Source organism: Lygodium microphyllum, chromosome 23 (genome assembly GCF_053477565.2).
Source record: "Lygodium microphyllum isolate KBCC chromosome 23, Lygodium_microphyllum_v1.1.10, whole genome shotgun sequence".
In the NCBI taxonomy this organism is placed as follows: domain Eukaryota; kingdom Viridiplantae; phylum Streptophyta; class Polypodiopsida; order Schizaeales; family Lygodiaceae; genus Lygodium; species Lygodium microphyllum.
In genome coordinates this window covers 69,241,111-69,261,141 of record NC_141157.1, presented here as the reverse complement: position 1 = coordinate 69,261,141, position 20,031 = coordinate 69,241,111, and the positions used below count along the sequence as shown (strand labels likewise).

At 40.3% G+C, this 20,031-nt stretch overlaps 1 protein-coding gene across 2 annotated transcripts in view; it reads right to left on the bottom strand.

The window, feature by feature from the left end:
• Positions 1 to 21: 21 nt before the first annotated feature.
• The window catches only part of LOC148016304 (Tetrapyrrole (Corrin/Porphyrin) Methylase), a 39,268-nt gene continuing 19,258 nt past the window's right edge, over positions 22 to 20,031 (bottom strand). The window contains exons 2-9 of one of the 2 annotated variants that reach the window (XM_087664418.1): positions 2,900 to 2,967; positions 1,865 to 1,961; positions 1,584 to 1,709; positions 1,405 to 1,513; positions 1,152 to 1,296; positions 957 to 999; positions 703 to 876; positions 22 to 626 (exon numbers count right to left, since the gene is read on the bottom strand). In XM_087664418.1, coding sequence (XP_087520544.1) covers positions 540 to 626; positions 703 to 876; positions 957 to 999; positions 1,152 to 1,296; positions 1,405 to 1,513; positions 1,584 to 1,709; positions 1,865 to 1,961; positions 2,900 to 2,967 — 849 coding nt within the window. In that variant the 3' untranslated portion in view covers positions 22 to 539. Of the gene's footprint in view, positions 627 to 702; positions 877 to 956; positions 1,000 to 1,151; positions 1,297 to 1,404; positions 1,514 to 1,583; positions 1,710 to 1,864; positions 1,962 to 2,062; positions 2,968 to 20,031 lie in introns of both variants that reach the window. The other variant, XM_087664419.1, reaches the window with a different exon arrangement.

Genomic DNA, 20,031 nt, shown 5'->3' with positions numbered 1-20,031 from the left:
ATAAGATTTTTTTTCTGTAAACTCTGAGCTTTGTGATTAAGTTATTATCTATTAGGCTTTATAGCTTTACAAGCTGCACATGACGCGTGCATAGATGTAAACACTGACTGAACTTTGTGATTGAATTATTATCTATTGGGCTTTGTAACTTTACAAGCTGCACATGGCACGTGCATAGAAGTGGGCACACTGTAATCCAAAACCAACACGAGGAAAAAGGTGCAGTCACATCCCAAAAAGCCCATGATAGATGTAACAAGAAACATGTGATGTCAAACTACAGGTCCGTAACGTGCAGGAATCTGCCCCAGTCTGGGCTAGGTCCCTAGAGTGAACCCACTCCTGTATAAGTCTTACTTTTCACTGATTCTAAAGAAGATTCTCTCTTCCCAATGTACACATATGTCAATAAAATGCTGTCATAAGGTAGCAAATAGCTACCCATGAAGAACACTAATACATACGATTAACTGTCAATATGAAGTAAGTTGGCATGGTAGCTTGATACTTGAGACAACAAAGTAGAATTTGGAATCCATTCAATGTGCTTTTGCTGAGAGTCTTAATGCAAGGTCATACACCTTTTTCTTCTTTGCAGACATCTTTTGTGACACAAACTTTGCTGCCTGCAAGAACTTCAGTTAGATTTATAACACACGAGTGGATTAAAGAAAAACAACAGAAACAGCATCCAACAATAACCTCTGAAACACTGACACCCTGAGCGAAGACATTTTCAAGTTCCACTTGAAGCTCCTCATCTGTTGCCTCCTTTACATCTGATTCTCGCATGCCTTCTACTACAAGGGTAATTTCTCCACGTGGTCCACGATTTGTAAACTCATCACTAGCCTCCTTCAATGTACCACGCCAGAACTGTGCCAAATGAGCATCAATAAGTCAGCACATTTACAGACTCCAAGACTGATCCAAAGTGATCCGAAGTATAAGAGCACCTCTTCATGTATTTTGGTCATTTCTCTGGCTACCACACAACGCCTGCACAGAAATCCAAGCTTATGAGGAAGCTAACACTGAGACATGGCTTCTTTTCTGAGTGTAAATGACAATCAAACCTGAAGAAAGAATTTAAACAGCTTTCTTTGCCACCTTTTAACCTTGAAAGTGCATACAGAAAGAAGTGTTCTAACCTTGCAGGTCCAAAAGCTCCTATACATTCCTCCAAAACTCTACACAGTTTATGGGGAGGTACATAAAAGACCTGCGTAGCAGTCTCCCTTGAAGCAGCCCTCAATCTCTCTCTCCTTTGGCTTTCTTGTGCTGGTAAAAATCCAACTGGAAAAAAAACTATTCATCACATCTGGTAACAAAACAACAAAACTTTGTAGCTAAAGTAAAGCTCATAAGCATAAGCTGTTTGAAACATGGGGTGAACAGGATTACTGAAAGAAAATTCTGTTGTAGGTAAACCAGCTGCAACAAGAGCTGTAATAACCGCTGATGCTCCTGGTATAGGGAAAATTGGAATCCTTGCATTTACACAGGCCATCACCTGTTCAAACATGGATATAAATACAAAAGGCATTACTGCAGAAGAGAGAACTGTGAGTTTTATAACTTACAAGCTCAGCACCAGGGTCACTTATGCCAGGCATGCCTGCATCACTGATTAATGCCAAAGCTCCATGCTTGAGTCTTTCCAATGCAAACTTCATCCGGCTCATCTCATTGAATTTGTGATAGCTTGCCTGTTTGTGTTTTAGAAAACCAGCAGGGTGTAAGGAAACCTTCAGCTTCTTGTGCATGCCCAACCTGATAAAACTGGTGCATCAATGACCTCAGTCAAAATAGTCATAATGGTAGCATTACCCTACTATTCTTCAGGAGATGGATGGTAACGCACAGTGGGAGTGCAAATTTCGAAATGTTGCAGTAGCTTAGCAGAATGTCGAGTATCCTCAGTAAGTATCAAGTCCACAGATTTTAACACTCTAAGGGCCCTGCATGTGCCACCATAACAAAAAGGGTTGGCTACTAAATAACTAACCCTATGTAACATCCAGCATTGGTAAAGAACTCAAATAATAGTGTGTTCTAAGACCTCTTTTCTCCATTTATTCTGCCCATTTATTTTGCCTTCCTGGAGAGGGAACTTTGATACAGTTCTCATCAGCTTTTAGTCAGAAGATTCAGCATATAAATTCTGAGACCCTCATTTCACAGCAGGAAGATGGTCGGTTATGGAGTGGAATGTGAATTCTCAGTGTCCTTTCGATACCATTTTGAAACTCTCATTTCACAGGAGAAAGATGGTAAATTACAGTTTGCTTCTACCACTTCCCATAAATCCATATCTTCACTGAGCTGCTTTGACCTTTTCAAGATGGTCCAAAAACCTGGGGCTAAAACAAGATGCTTTATTTGAGTACTGAATACTGGGTTTGAGGTAGATCAGGTGACTGCTGCTAAACTAGCATCAATTATCACCAACAAGCTATTGCAGTTTTCCTGTTTCAGAAATCTCGTCTAGGTTTTCTGTTCCTAAGCCCTCCACTCCCAATCTTCAGTACCATGATCATATTTAGTTGAGAAAGAGAAAAAGGACATAAGAAGGAACAAAGAACAAGAAACAAGATGACCTATGTGTGTAAACATATCTCCAGTAAATTTACAACTACAGTAACGACCTACAATATTGTTACTGTGTCCTCCACATATCTCCAGTAAATTTACGACTACAGTAAAGACCTACAATATTGTACCATGTCCTCCAGATCATATCCCTGTGACAAGCTGTAGACATTGCAGAGACACATATTTTTAGGTGTATCATCCTCCCAAGATGTAACATGTTGACTGAGTGTCTGCAGCGAATAATACATAAAATAGCTGGTTGTTGCATTTGGACATCTCTATCATTTGCAATCATGTGTGTTACCTTAAAGTAATATCTTCGAGATTACCAATAGGGGTTGCAACAAGGTAAAGTCCGTTTTGTAGTTGCCCCTGCAAGACCAGAAAATAATCTTTGAGGCAATTTAAGAATAAAGTAAAAGTCAAGTTCTACCTGATACCATAAAGCACACATAACGTCACCTTAGTGAATCACCCTCCCTCAAACCTTGACATGGGATCACATGCACCACCACCACACTTACCACAATATGCATTACACTCTTACCTCACCATGACATGGGCCCCAAAGAAATGGACAAACCTCACCTTAGTGAATCACCCTCCCTCAAATCATGACATGGGATCACATGCACCACCACCGCACTTACCACAATATGCATTACACTCTTACCACACCATGACATGGGCCCCAAAGAAATGGACAAACCCAGCAACCAATCTAACCAATGATCCGAACCTCAACCCTCAAAAAGGCTAAATATCTTATGTGAAGACAAGAGAGCTAACAAAGTGCAGGAAGTTTGTATTCAACAAATGAATGCTCAGATAAATGGATAGATAGATGGACAAATGAGCACAACGGCCTCAGCACAAGCAAGGTATAAGATATAATGAATCTGGGACCAGAGACAATTGCAAAAGAAGTCGATCTAAGGGTGAAAGGTCAAAGCAGAGGGCAGAGCATAAGGGACAACAATACTCAAATAGGCCATCCAAGCTGTGCAGAGCTGAATGCAAAGCCATAGATGCTGCAAATAGTGAGCTCGAGTATCATCCATTGTACAGATTGTAGATGTGGGCAGGCAGCCAGCATTTGATGTTGAAATTGTATCAAAAAGTCAACATTTTGATGCTTGCAGCTGCACAGGATGAGAAGACTGAAAATGTCACAGTCAGAGCTTGACAAGATGGCATGATAAGCTTGAAAGCCTGTATTTGCAGCACAAAACAGCACACAAACAGCATTGGAATAGTCATGGAATGGAAGCAGCATGAGCTGGGTTTTGGACTGGACAGGTCCTGCAGCAGCACCTAATGGCATGGCAGAAGTGTGGATGGCCTGAAAGTGCTTGACTACAGCAAAGACAGCTCTTAGTAGACGACAACTGGAAACAGTGTGAATAGGCTAGAAAGTGGCTACCTCCAGCAAACCCAAGGTGTAAAGGGCAATAGACCAATCACCATGTTGAGCTTAGCATTCATTAGCCATAATTAAAGAGCACCAAAACTAAAATTAATTAATGAATTTAAAACTTTTCTTTAAAATAGACATGGTTCTAGAGAGTTTCAATGTCCCACATGCAAACCCTAATTTGGCAAGCCCCAAACTTTCTATAAATAGACTGGCTGCCTCCCACTCAATTAATCTCGTTTTCACAGATTACAAGTGCTGAAGCTTCGTTGACCACACCCTGTTCGCGGAGGATATCTCAGCCTGAGCTGCCCAAGACTGATGCCCATCCACTAGCACCTGTTTCTCAGCCTTCCTCCACAAATTCAAACTATTTCAGCCATCATCTATTGCTGTCCAGCCTGGGTGACTGCTGCTGTACCCTTTCCCTGCTGTCGCCAGCTGCCACGTGGCAGTAACAGCTGCATTTTCACCTGCTGGCTGCCACCTTGCCCTTAGCGACTGCATCCACTGCTGCATTTTGATGCTGGCTGCACCAACCTGACTGCTACATAATCAATGACCTTGTGTTTTGCTGTTCAGACTGTCACCAGCCTGCCACATCATCACCAACTACTGTGCAGATTTTCTCTCTCCTCTGCCTATCTGACACTAATCTACCTGCCTATAGCTACATTTGCTGCTGCCAAACACTAACAAAGGCAGTCTTGCTCTAATTCGAGATCGGTAGGAGTATGACAATCTAGCTCATACTCTTTGCCCCCATCCTCCAAACACGGGAGTTCAGGGATCAATATTCCTTCATTGCATAGTGTGTTTGGTGAATGAGCATTCTATTTTGTTACATTCATCCAGTTTCTTATTCACCATGTTTGTTGTCTTTAAGTTACCCTAAACCTAACCGTGTTCTTTTATTAGTTTGTGCTATTGTCATACAATTGTGTGTAAGTTTCTATGTTAGGGCATTTCTCCACACATCAAAGTGCTAAAGAACACTTTTCACTACCACGAACTAAGGCATCCGCCATAGAGGGGTGTAGACAACAGTGGAAAAGTTGGCGCCAACAAATGGAAGGCCTAGAAATACAAGATAGAGCTGAGTGCTCAGCAACCTGTATATTTATAGATAAGTGGATCCTCCCAAATTAGGGTTTGGCTTATGTTGGAAAATGGAGAGTGAGAGAGCGAGAGAGAGTGTGTGTGTGTGTGTGTGAGAACACAAGACAGTGAGCAAGAGCGGACAATAGTTCTAGCACTCAAAAGATATGAGTGCTAGAATGATAGAATGAAAGTACAATAGGTCTTAAGTAAGTTAGGCCTATCTATAATATTTCCACACAATAAAAGTTAGTTGGTTAGTTTGAAAGTTAGTTAGTCAATTAATAAGTTAGTAAGATTACTAACTAAAGACTAACCAAGGTAAAAACCAACTAACATTAATTATTAATAATTTTTATTTAATTTAAAATATTTTATTTAGAAAAATCGAGAGTCGTAAATTCGATATTTTTCTCGGATTGGCAAGGACCATAGCCACCCTTCACGTAGATTACAACGTGAACGAGACTCATGAGTTATATTAATCACTAGGTTAATGTGTATAGTTTGGATGGTCCAAAAACATTAGATTTTGGGCAAAGCTAATATATTTTAGATATTATCCTAAAAAAAAATATGGAGATTTTTAGAACTGGATGTCATTTAAAAGAAAAGATAAGTGATATTTTAGTTAGTTTGGAGATTTTATAAAAAGAAAAAAATGAAGGGAGGATTTGCGAAATCGCCCGCGCCGCGATCGCAGTACACAGGCAGTGGACAGCACTTTGAACAGAGAAAAGAAGGAGTGAACTGAGAGCTTTCTAACCGAGCATCTTGGGGTTTTACCCCTCTTTCGAAGCCAATGGAACCATCAGATTTATGATCTGAGCACCAGATCACTGATCTTTCCAAGATCCCCCTCCACAAAGAGCTCTACTTCTCAACCACAAGCCCTCTTCTCTAATTCACTATAAATATGAGGCATGGGAGAGGCATAAGAAAGGATAAGGAGACCCTGAGAGGCTGCGAGAGAGAGGTAGAGAGAAGGATACCCCTCCAAGAGATTGTGAGAAAGAGCTTGAAAGAGAGCGAGAGAGAGAGAGAGAGAGAGAGAAGAGTCACCCCGAGAGGCTGCAAGGAAGAGAATTAGCTCAATTTCCACTATCTCAATCCTCGACTTAACCATCTTCTCTTACGCTCTCCCATCTTGAATCTATTCCACCTTCTTAATCTCTTGAGTCCACCAGCGGACGATGGCCTCCAAGCGAAGAATGTCGCGTGCGGATGACAATCCTGCAACTAGCAACAAGGCTTCGGGCAAAGGCACCACCGTCAATCCAACTGCGGTTCCGGTCGTAAGTAATGTATTTTCAAATTGACAAATGCTTGCTTTGATTCTCGTATGAGATACGTTAGGCCCCATACTACGATGCACGAGTATAGGTCATGGGAAATGATAAATTTCATCTCACCTACTCGAAAGAGGGAATTTGTGAATGCATATATCAAGGGAAGATAATTGCATCAAGTTACATATGACTTATTTGCTAGTAGAGCAATTACAAGGAAGAATTAGTCAAGCATTATGAATGCCATAGTAGTCAAAAGAACGACATTAAAAGATTGGGCATACAAGTGCTAGATTAAAGTATAGTCGAGGGTTATAAGTAGCATAATTGCCAAAAGAATATGACATTAAGAATCATGAATAGAGAAGTACTAGTTTAAAGTTTAGATACTTCAAAAGTACTTAGCCTAAAAGCCCAAATATTAAGAAAAACTAGATTCTAGCTCAATGTACGGCCTATTGGAGTCTAATTACTTGAGATCATCTCGCACTTATCTTATCAAGTATTTACACGATATGCCTATAACATGTTTGATATATGAGGATAATTTTCTAGTTGCCTCATGACTTGACTAAGAGCTAGTACAAGAAATTAATCATAAGGGTTAAAACTAAGATGTCTTGAGATCCGTCCGATAATGATGACTTTTTCCAATCCAAATCCAGGGTTGGGTTATCAAGCAAGGTAAGTGACCTATAGAACTTACATCATGAATAGTGTTTGAACCCTTAACATATGCCCTAGCCAAAGGAAGTGTTAAGATCATGTTTGCATAGTATTGCTCTTAGATCCCAAGGGAAAGAGCAAATATACGATGGAAATGTTATATCATCTATTCTTACATTGGTAGGAAAGAATGCAATTGGTTTTGTTGATTGATCGAACAACATCCTAAATGTTTTTACATTCAACTGGTTGTTAGTTGTTGTTTGGATGATTATTCCAAGTGCTTGTGATTTATGATAAATGCATGGCAAGGGTCTGTGATGACAAGTCGCCATGGGAATAAAGGAATGTTTTCTTGGAAAATGATATTAGGCTGAATGCCTTGTTTGTGCTTGATTCTTAAAGGATTTAATTAAGGAAGGATATATTGTACGGGTGGATCACCTCCATGGTCGCACCGCGTATTAACCCAAGAGGGCACTGCTCAATTCATAAGCCGAAGGTCGAGTGGTGAAAAGGCCAACCACGAGAATGATGTTTCACTCCTAGACAGCTTGCGGGTCGGTTGGAGCTCTGGACACCCCTTGCTAGGTCTAGAATAGAGTTGAAGACCTCCGTGGCCCCCAACATCTGGGCATGTTGGGAGATCCTATTCTAGATAAAGGATTGAGTTTTTGGTGCCATGTGAATTGGACCAGTTACTTCTGCAAGGCAGAAGGGATACTTCTGTTGGACAGAAGCGATACATAATTTCTCATGTATGGGCGGAAGACAAAGATTAACTTGAAGATAAGTTAAGGAACTTGTTTGAACTTGTTTGTCAATAGATTGCTTTGCTCTGTTTTCGTGTCTGTGCTATAAGTTATGCGAACGAACCCTGTTCCCTAAAAGGTTTAATTAATGAAGCTGATTTTAAGTGTCACACATAAATGTGGTAGGACCTAATTAGAAAACTAAAGCTATTAAGGGAAGCAGGTGGGCGAAACCTCGACGAGTACGCCCTACGACAGGGTGGTCCCAGAGAACTGGGAGGCTTCTCACAAGTTTTTAAGGTTATTCGACCTTTAAGTATTGATAGGTTAGAACCCGATTCATGCCATTTTAGGGGACCGGAATGGGACTATGCCCTATGGGCAGAGAGGTTGAGCAGCGCATCCCTCTCGTTTCCCATTCTCTCTGAACTAAGTGCGGCATGGGTCTGCTTCGGATTGGGTATCTCTACGTAAAGTAGGATGTCCAAAACCCGACGCTAGAATGCTAACAGGAGACCTTGACAACTAGAAACCCGAATTTCAGGTCGATCCTAGTGGGTTCGGTCGTGACCGTTCCGTTGCGAGGCGGATTCGGGAAACCCTAGGCGACAAAACTCGAAACATTCCCTGGGAGTGCCGGGCAGCGACGCTTAGATTTGTTTCTCGATAGACCGCTAAAAGAGTGCCTGTAAAGCCGATGGGCGGGTACCTCACAGTTGGTATCAGAGCGAAATTTTGTAATGATACGTGATTGATTAATATATGGTTTGTAGACATATCTTAAACAAAATAATCTAAGCAGTATGGCTTGATTGTTAGACACCTTCTACACCCACGAATGTTGACATGCAAGAGAAGAAATTCCTTCTCAAGCAAATTAAGGCACCTAAGTTTGATGGAGAAGGGATAGACATCACAGCAGAGGCAGAGATTTGGATTGAGTCGATGGATGACTATTTCTTTGCTTCGGGAACTGCCCCTACCAATCAAGCAATGATAACCAAACTTAAGCTAGTTGGCCAGGCTCGGTTATGATGGAAGCAATGGTGCAAGGATCAAGGTGTTTCTCAAGCCGCTGTTACTTGGGTTCAGCTGAAAGATGCTGTATGTGGACGATACCTTCCGCCAACCTACCAGACTTTGAAGATAAATGAATTCTTCAAGCTAAAGCAACTAGAATTGACTTTGGAAGCTTACTACTCAAAGTTTGTAACCCTACTAAAATACGTACCACCTATGGATATTGCGCAGCAAGTATCCAAGTTTTGCCATGGCCTAAACACTCCTCTGAACCACCGTCTTAAAGCAATGCGTCCAACGGACTTGCAAGACGCATTACTCCGAGCGAATCCAATCGTCCAAGAATTTAAATCGGAAAATTGTAGTAAAGATGACTCCCGAGATCTAGGTAAGAGATGCCATACATGTGGAGAGATAGAGCACATCCGTAGGAGATGTCCCTACCGTCAATGTTTCCATTGCAATAAACTAGGACATGTCCATACAGACTGCCCTGACTTAAGTCCAAAAGATACGGAGCCTCCAAGAAAACGAAGCTACACAAGTGCAGTCTTCGGATATATAAAGGAATCAGATAAAAACGAAGACTTAGAACCTACTACACCACTTCAGGATTATTAGAAATCCTAGAAATTTTGTCAACATGTAATACAACTTGTATCAGAATAAACTTTACTCTTAACTTGAGTAATATGAGTTGCATCTATTTTGAGCCTAGAACTTGCAAATGATTAGAGATACTTTGGCAAGGAGTGATAGTTATAACGTGCAATGAATTTCTCTTAAGTCATTTCTTCTCAACTAATATAGATGTGGTCTTACTAGAATGTCAAAGCTTGGAAGTATTCTTTAGTATTACAAGCAAAGCCAATTTTCCATGGAGCTCAGTCCCGAACTAAGGACAGGACAATTTGGAAATGTAGTTTCCAAGATAAAGGACCACTCCAATTTGCTAAAAGAATCCTAGGACAATTTGGTCTAAAGAAGAAAATCCTACCAAGGACAACCAAGCATCTTGTGACCGCAAGTGATAAATCTCGGCGATGTTTCTATTGCAGGGAGTTAGGTCATTTCAAAAGGGTATGTCCAAAGCACCCTAAACACCGATGCTCCAAGTGCCATAACATTGGACATAACTATATCAATTGTTCCAACGGAACTCGAAGAGAACTTGAGCTTACAAGAAATAAAGTTGTACAAGCTCCAGTGATCTAGAATATACCAAGTGCTTAGGAAAAACCTAGAAGGCATCCATGAGATGTAACTACAATAAATTTTCTATTATAACCAAAAGACTCGGATATATTAAATACTATAGGTTGTTGTTTCAAAAGACCGTATGTCTGTGAGAGATCAGAGTAGTGCAGTGAAAGCATGGTGGGCCCATAACCCACAGGTTCTAAAATGATACCCCCCGTTTTTCTCGAGATGAGGACATCTCGATTTCTCTAAGGGGAGGAGGATGTAATATTTCCACACAATAAAAGTTAGTTGGTTAGTTTGAAAGTTAGTTAGTCAATTAATAAGTTAGTAAGATTACTAACTAAAGACTAACCAAGATAAAAACCAACTAACATTAATTATTAATAATTTTTATTTAATTTAAAATATTTTATTTAGAAAAATCGAGAGTCGTAAATTCGATATTTTTCTAAGATTGGCAAGGACCATAGCCACCCTTCACGTAAATTACAACGTGAACGAGACTTATGAGTTATATTAATCACTAGATTAATGTGTATAGTTTGGATGGTCCAAAAACATTAGATTTTGGGCAAAGCTAATATATTTTAGATATTATCCTAAAAAAAGATACGGAGATTTTTAGAACTGGATGTCATTTAAAAGAAAAGATAAGTGATATTTTAGTTAGTTTGGAGATTTTATAAAAAGAAAAAAAATAAAGAGAGGATTTGCGAAATCGCCCACGCCGCGATTGCAGTACACAGGCAGTGGACAGCACTTTGAACAGAGAAAAAAAGAAGAAGTGAACTGAGAGCTTTCTAACCGAGCATCTTGGGGTTTTACCCCTCTTTCGAAGCCAATGAAACCATCAGATTTATGATCTGAGCACCAGATCACTGATCTTTCCAAGATCCCCCTCCACAAAGAGCTCTACTTCTCAACCACAAGCCCTCTTCTCTAATTCACTATAAATATGAGGCATGGGAGAGGCATAAGAAAGGATAAGGAGACCCTGAGAGGCTGCGAGAGAGAGGTAGAGAGAATGATACCCCTCCAAGAGATTGTGAGAAAGAGCTTGAAAGAGAGCTTGAGAGAAAGAAAGAGAGAGAGAGAGAGAAGAGTCACCCCGAGAGGCTGCAAGGAAAAGAATTAGCTCAATTCCCACTATCTCAATCCTCGACTTAACCATCTTCTCTTACGCTCTCCCATCTTGAATCTATTCCACCTTCTTAATCTCTTGAGTCCACCTACGGACGATGGCCTCCAAGCGAAGAATGTCGCGTGCGGATGACAATCCTGCAACCAGCAACAAGGCTTCGGACAAAGGCATCACCGTCAATCCAACTGCGGTTCCGGTCGTAAGTAATGTATTTTCAAATTGATAGATGCTTGCTTTGATTCTCGTATGAGATACGTTAGGCCCCATACTACGATGCACGAGTATAGGTCATGGGAAATGATAAATTTCATCTCACCTACTCGAAAGAGGGAATTTGTGAATGCATATATCAAGGGAAGATAATTGCACCAAGTTACATATGACTTATTTGCTAGTAGAGCAATTACAAGGAAGAATTAGTCAAGCATTATGAATGCCATAGTAGTCAAAAGAACGACATTAAAAGATTGGGCATACAAGTGCTAGATTAAAGTATAGTCGAGGGTTATAAGTAGCATAATTGCCAAAAGAATATGACATTAAGAATCATGAATAGAGAAGTACTAGTTTAAAGTTTAGATACTTCAAAAGTACTTAGCCTAAGAGCCCAAATATTAAGGAAAACTAGATTCTAGCTCAATGTACGGCCTATTGGAGTCTAATTACTTGAGATCATCTCGCACTTATCTTATCAAGTATTTACACGATATGCCTATAACATGTTTGATATATGAGGATAATTTTCTAGTTGCCTCATGACTTGACTAAGAGCTAGTACAAGAAATTAATCATAAGGGTTAAAACTAAGATGTCTTGAGATCCGTCCGATAATGATGACTTTTTCCAATCCAAATCCAAGGTTGGGTTATCAAGCAAGGTAAGTGACCTATAGAACTTACATCATGAATAGTGTTTGAACCCTTAACATATGCCCTAGCCAAAGGAAGTGTTAAGATCATGTTTGCATAGTATTGCTCTTAGATCCCAAGGGGAAGAGCAAATATACGATGGAAATGTTATATCATCTATTCTTGCATTGGTAGGAAAGAATACAATTGGTTTTGTTGATTGATCGAACAACATCCTAAATGTTTTTACATTCAACTGGTTGTTAGTTGTTGTTTGGATGATTATTCCAAGTGCTTGTGATTTATGGTAAATGCATGGCAAGGGTTTGTGATGACAAGTCGCCATGGGAATAAAGAAATGTTTTCTTGGAAAATGATATTAGACTGAATGCCTTGTTTGTGCTTGATTCTTAAAGGATTTAATTAAGAAAGGATATATTGTACGGGTGGATCACCTCCATGGTCGCATCGCGTATTAACCCGAGAGGGCACTGCTCGATTCATAAGCCGAAGGTCGAGTGGTGAAAAGGCCAACCACGGGAATGATGTTTCGCTCCTAAACAGCTTGCGGATCGGTTGGAGCTCTGGACACCCCTTCCTAGGTCTAGAATGGAGTTGAAGACCTCCGTGGCCCCCAACATCTGGGCATGTTGGGAGATCCTATTCTAGATAAAGGATTGAGTTTTTGGTGCCATGTGAATTAGACCAGTTACTTCTGCAGGGCAGAAGGGATACTTCTGTTGGACAGAAGCAATACATAATTTCTCCTGTATGGGCGGAAGACAAAGATTAACTTGAAGATAAGTTAAGGAACTTGTTTGAACTTGTTTCTCAATAGATTGCTTTGCTCTGTTTTCGTGTCTGTGCTATAAGTTATGCGCACGAACCTTGTTCCCTAAAAGGCTTAATTAATGAAGCTGATTTTAAGTGTCACACATAAATGTGGTAGGACCTAATTAGAAAACTAAAGCTATTAAGGAAAGCGGGTGGGCGAAACCCCAACGGGTCTGTCCTACGACAGGTTGGTCCCAGAGAACTGGGAGGCTTCTCACAAGTTTTTAAGGTTATTCGACCTTTAAGTATTGATAGGTTAGAACCCGATTCATGCCGTTTTAGGGGACCGGAATGGGACTATGCCCTATGGGCAGAGAGGTTGAGCAGCGCATCCCTCTCGTTTCCCATTCTCTCTGAACCAAGTGCGGCATGGGTCTGCTTCGGATTGGGTATCTCTGCGTAAAGTAGGATGTCCAAAACCCGACGCTAGAATGCTAACAGGAGACCTTGACAACTAGGAACCCAAATTTCAGGTCGATCCTAGTGGGTTCGGTCGTGACTGTTCCGTTGCGAGGCGGATTCGGGAAACCCTAGGCGACAAAACTCGGAACATTCCCTGGGAGTGCCGGGCAGCGATGCTTAGATTTGTTTCTCGATAGACCGCTAAAAGAGTGCCTGGAAAGTCGATGGGCGGGCACCTCACACTATCCTTACCTCAACTAGAGTTAATTTAACTCTAAAACTAGCTCTAGAAGTGGTGACATGACTTATTAATGTAGTTAACTAGAACATTAATTTAACTCTAGAACTAGCTCTAAAAGTGGTGACACGACTTATTAATGTAGTTAACTAGAACATTGGGCACTGCCCATAGAATGGCAAATTTTAACACCCCCTACAATGCCAATGTGATATGAGTACAAAAAGATCGATCATCAAAGGGTAGCAAGTTCAAGGATTTTCAAAAAGCCTCAAGGAAGTACTTTGGTGAAAATATTTGTAACATTCTCCTGTGTAGGGACATGCATCAAACAAATCTCTCCTTCATAGCATCTCTCTCTGACATAACAGTAATGTGCCTCAATGTGTTTTATGCAAGCATGAAACACCGGATTTCGTATTGTCAAAAAGAATGGGCGTAGGACCCTTCAATGGTAAATGTAGGTCAACCACCAATCTGTACAGCTATACACATTCCACTGTTGTTGTAAAGGCTGCCTTGTACTCGGCTACACAAGACGAGGTAGCCACTATAGGCTATTTCTTACTTAGCCATGAAATGCACGAGCAGCCTAAAACGAACAACGTCCACTAGTAGACTGCCTAGTGTCTACATCACCAACCCAATTCGAATCACTTTAAGCCTATAGATGCAAGTTTCCCCCCTAGGAAATAATAATGCATGTAACTAAGTACCTTGCAAATATCTAAAGATCAACTTAACAACTTCCCAATGTATGGTTCATGGGTTGTGCATATACCTTCTCACCTGAGATACTACAGATTGAATGTTAGGGCATGTGTTGCAAAGATAAATAAGACAACCAACAGCTTAGTTGCAAATTGCAAACATCTGACATCTATTTACAATTATGCATGGACAGCTTTACACTTGGCTCCATGGGAGTATATATAGGTTTGCAATCTTGCATGTTAAACCTATATAAAACCTTGTCCATATACTATGACTGTAACACAATGATGGAATGCTGATTTGGGTGAACTGAATCCCTAATTACTAGTGTAGACAGCCCATATCTGACATAGCAAATATATGTTTCAATTTAGACTTGAAATCTGCAATTTTACTTCTTTAAGTCCAATGAGCAACATGTCATCCACATAAAGAATGATAATCAGCAAGTCCTCCTCTTCATTCTTAATGTATAGAGTGGGAGTAGTTGCTATTTTTTAACCCTTTGTTGGCTAAATAAGCATCAATTTTAGAGTATCAACCATGAGGAGCCTGTTTGAGACCATAAAGAGCCTTATGCAACTAGCAAACCATGTGCTCTTTTCCCTTAATCACAAACCCTGGAGGTTGTGACACAAACATTCTCATGTAAATCCCCATTCAAAAAGGTTGTTTTAATGTCCAACTAATGTATTTTCCAACCATAACAATCATACATCTTACCATACTCATACGGAATGTAGGAGCAAAGGTTTCCTCATAATCTATCCCTTCTTCTATGCATACTCTTTTGCTACCAACCTTGCTTTGTACCTATCAATAGTGCCATTAGCCTTGCGTTTGCGTTTAAAATCCCATTTCGTGCCAATTGCTTTCTTACCAAGTGGTAAATCCACAAGATCCCATGTAGAGTTAGTGGCGATAGAGTCTAACTCTTCCTACATGACCTACATCCAATGTACATCTTGCTAAGCTTCATCCAAGAAAGTAGGCTCATCATCATCTAGTAGTGAGCTCATAAACACATGCTCATCACAATCATTTACTTTCAAAAAATCAACCAAATGGGTCCCCCCTACATGTGTTGCATGCCTAGCAACTCTTCTAGTGCATTGAGGTAAGGGAGCATCCATTCTTCTCTCTTGGAGAGTGCATAACAGCCATCTAAGAATTGTTTGGGCTGCATTTACACCAACCCTTTCATGTTGTACTATATCTTCCACTGCATGAGGCAAACCATCATCATAACCTTGCTATTCGAGAGCATGTGCTGCGGCAACAGCTTATTGTATTATGTATGTCCGGCAATTTACAGCAAGCATGGACTCCAAAGAAAGTGGCAAAAGACACCCAAAGACATCACCAATGTCATGCATGGCTAGCCCTTGCTCTCCGAATTATAGGCAATAAATATGCATTTTATAGCCTTGTCATTGAGCTTTCCACGAAGCTCTTTCGGAAAGTGCATAGGCTATGCATCCAAACACTCAAAAGTAATCAACTTTGGGTTTCTTGCCATACCAAGCTTCAAACAATATGACCATCTTCAATGCTTTAGTGGGTGCATGATTTAATACATGATTCGTACACTGAAGGCCTTCTAGCCAAAACTTATGTGGCAAGCCCTTGCTTTTCAGTATACAACAAGTCATCTCCATAAACAACTTTTTTTTTTAAAAGGTGTCATTCTTATAGTGGCTTGATATGTAATGCCATTTTCAAGCAAATGTGTCTCAAAAGCACAAAACCTGTACTCCTCCCCTCTCTCTATGTAAAGTGTTTACACTCAAGCTAGTTTCAACCTCAAGCTTTGCAACAAGATGTTTAAAATGCATAAACACGTCAGATTTTTCTTTCAGCCCATACACCCATGTATACCGAGAGTAGTCATCAATAAAGGTGACAAACTAACGATGACCCCCAAGCGCACCTATCCTCATAGGACCACACACATCGAAGTGATTAAGTTGCATTTTCTGGACAGTATGCACTGCACCATCCTTCTTGAAACCAAGCCCATGCATTTTTCCCAAAATACATCCCTCGCATGCATAAGGAGGTAGTGTCTCCATTGGAAGCAATACATCTACCATCTAACACCTTTGAAGGGTCATCAGACTACAAAAACTCATATGTCCATAGCAAGCATGCCATAAGCTAGGCAATCTGTATTGCGAGTGAAAAAGTACTAACTCCCAGAGCATTATGAGATGTTTATCATACGTATCCAACGAAAAGAGACCCTTATACAGGGTGTTGAATAGCCTAAGTGCATAATCCATCTCTCTATCTCTAACAATGCATTTGTCATCCTCAAAGATGACCTGAAAGCCATGCTTATTAAAAGCAAATATAGACAACAAATTCTTTGTAATGCCAAGCACCAATAAAACATCCAAAAGCATGAAATTAAAACCATCTACAACACTAATTGTGATTAAATCAATGCCACACACATCATAACTGTTGTTGTTCGCACATGTAGCACACTTCCCAACAAGGGCTAAATGCAAAAAGGTAAAAATACACTTTCTAGAAGTGATATACTTCGACATCCCACTATCAAAATACCATGTGTGCTACATTTCAGTTGTCATTATAGGTCTTGCACAGCTAAGACCAAAGCTTGTGGTTGCTCTGCTCATAGCTTTGTATTACTTTCTTGAAGCTCTTGGATTTACTATTGGATGCTTTGTAAAGAAGCAACAAGACCTTCCATCACAGACTCCATCCCGAACTAGGCAAGATCATGGTAGAACAATCTTACCAACTATTACGAGCACGGCAAGTGCTCTTTGATTATGAGGAGATTACTCTCATAACTTACAAGAGAAAAACTTGCAAGAGAGATTCAACTAGAACTTGATTGCAAGATAACTCGATTACAAGAAAACAATTGAGGAGGTTTAAGGGGAAGCTTCTAGATGATGACATAATTGATGGCATAAGCATCATTGACATAAGTGATGATATAAGTAATATTGATGTAAGCGCTAATGCAAGCCTCTTCTAGAGCTTTCCAAAGAATTATCCAAAATCTCCTTAAAATCGTCTAGTACTTTATTAAATCTTCGAGAATGTCTAGTGAAACCAGCCTTCCTCCTTGGAAAGGGTAGTAATTACCTGATTAAGCACTTAAAATACAGCAATCAACAAATGTATATAGCATGAGATGCACAAATTACCTTAATAATCTTGGACATTGGACATCCTATTGGCCCCAAAACTGGCGTCTCCAGCGGACATATCATAGAAACATGAAACAAGAAGCGGAAACAGAAACGGGGAATGAGGATGAGGACGGTGACGCGGACGCCAAACTTAGGGAACGGGGACGTGGGAACGGCATTAAAAATGTTAAATTTAATTTGAAAAATAATATATCATTCATAATTCATGTGGAGTACTAAAGCCAAGGTCTATAATCCACAATGACAAATTAATATTTCAATCAATTCATGTGGTGCCGCAGGCAGAGCCAAGACAGGCAGGTGAGTGAGAGACAGGCAAGATACATGCAAGTCGCGACGTTGGCAAGCGACAGGTGCATGATTCGACAGGTGGTAAATTGGGACAATCTATTGGTCACTTTGCAGGTAATTTCTGTGCCACATGGTGTTCATATCACCTTCCTAACAAGGAACATTCCCTGTTGTGTTCCCTGTCAGGAATGTGACAAGGAATGTCCCACCCAACAGGGACGCAATTTGGAATGGATTTTGGTCCGAAAAGGCATTTCAGCATCTTTGGGGGCCGTTCCGACTGTTCCCTGTCACTATGGGACATATCCTCTGGCACATCACCATGAAAAGGCCTCAACAAAATGATATGAAAGGCATCGTGTATTAGCCAATGTGAAGGTAGTTTCAGCCAATATGCGCCATTAGTGATCTTCTCTAATACCTAGAAGGGACCATAGTATCTTATACTCAACTTCAGATACAATCTTTCTCTTTCTTTCATCTTTTTCAACCTTGCCTTTTCAAAATGCAACAATACATGATTGTCCTCTGCAAACCGCAACGCACGTCTTTGACGATCAGTTGTCCTCTTTTGCTTTTCCTGTGATCTCTGAAGTAATACTTTATCTTTGCGTAAGCTGCATCTAAGTTTTCCATATAACAATTAACCTCACAGATCTTATCCTTAGTTTGCAAGATAGATGGTACCTTCTTGCCACCCCCAACCACCTCAAATGGAGCTTTGCCAATGGAACTATGCATTGTGGTGTTGTAAGCAAACTCAACCAAGGGCAAATCCTGCTCCCACTATATCTTGCGCTTTGAAACATAGCACCTCAAAAGATCTACCACCGTGAATTTGCTTCCTCAGACTGACCATTTGTCTGCAGATGGAAGGATGATGAGAATTTTAGCATGATCCCCATATTCTCAAACAACCCCTTTCAAAATAAATTGGTCATCTGAGGGTCTCAATCACTAATGCTCGACTCTAGCATACCATGATACTTAAAGATATGCTGCAAAAACAATCATACCACATGATCAGCCTTTATTTTTTTCCTCGCCGAAATGAAATGGGCTTGTTTACTAAAAATTGTAAATGATAGTCCATATTCCATCATTCCCTGTATGTGTCCTAAGAAGCTCAAAAATAAAGTCTATTGCAATGCTCTACCAATGCCTATCTAGAATAGGCAAGGGCTACAATAAACCGGGCATCTTTTGCCTATCATGCTTTACCTTCTGACATACGATGCATGTCCTGACAAACTGTTCTATATAATGCCTCAAAGCTGGCCAATAAAAGAAATATTCCAATGCCTTAACCGTGGTATCAATGCCTCTATGTCCTGCATACGAAGGAGCATGACTTTCGGTGATAACTCTAGGTCTTAACTGCTTTGTAGCACACAATGGTCCATGATGCATCATCATAAATCCATCTCTCAACACACAGTGTTTAGGCCTTTGGCCATTGCAAAATTGATCATAAACATTAGCAAAGTTCGAATCAACAACACATTGCTCTTTCATGGCATCCAACTCAATGTGATAAACTATGCTGACGGCTAAAATTTGTGGCTTACGTGACAATGTATCAGCCACAACATTCTTTTCACCATCAATATGTACAACACGGGAAGAAAATTTCCCCATCTTAATGTTTCTACACAGACAGTACATGAATACAACCAAGAGCTCTTTCTCATCGATCTGCAAATTCTTTTCTACACCGTAGAGAATTCAACTCTCATAAGACACAACTTGGCCATGCTGCATAAGAACGACCCCAATGCTATTACCACATGCATCACATTGAACTACAAATGACTTCCTTAGCTCGAGTGACACAAGTACAAAATCTGAAGTCATCTTTTCCTTCAACTTTTCAAATGCTGAAATTTCCACTACTGTCCATCTAAATGGCACATCCTTCTTCTGCAAAGCATGCAATGGAGATGCAATTTCAACAAACCAGTGTACATACTTCCTGTACTAAGAACATAAAACCAAGAAGCTACAAATCTCATGCACATTCCTCAAAGGTGGCCAAGATCCTATTGCCTAGAACCTTTATAAGGCCCGTGCAAATACCATCAGCTAATACAATATACCCCAAAAAGTGGATTTCATATAAAAAGAATTCACTTTTCTTGCCGTTGATAACTAGCCTATCTTGTTCACTGCACGGAAGGACTCAAACTTCACCACTTTTCCACCCTTATCATAGTCTTTTACTGCCCCTTTGGGTGTCAAGTTGTCATGCACTGGCTGCTGCAAAAAGAGTGCATTTATTTAATTCACATCAAAACCAATGCCAAATGGAGCATTTGCATGACTAGCATTCATTCCT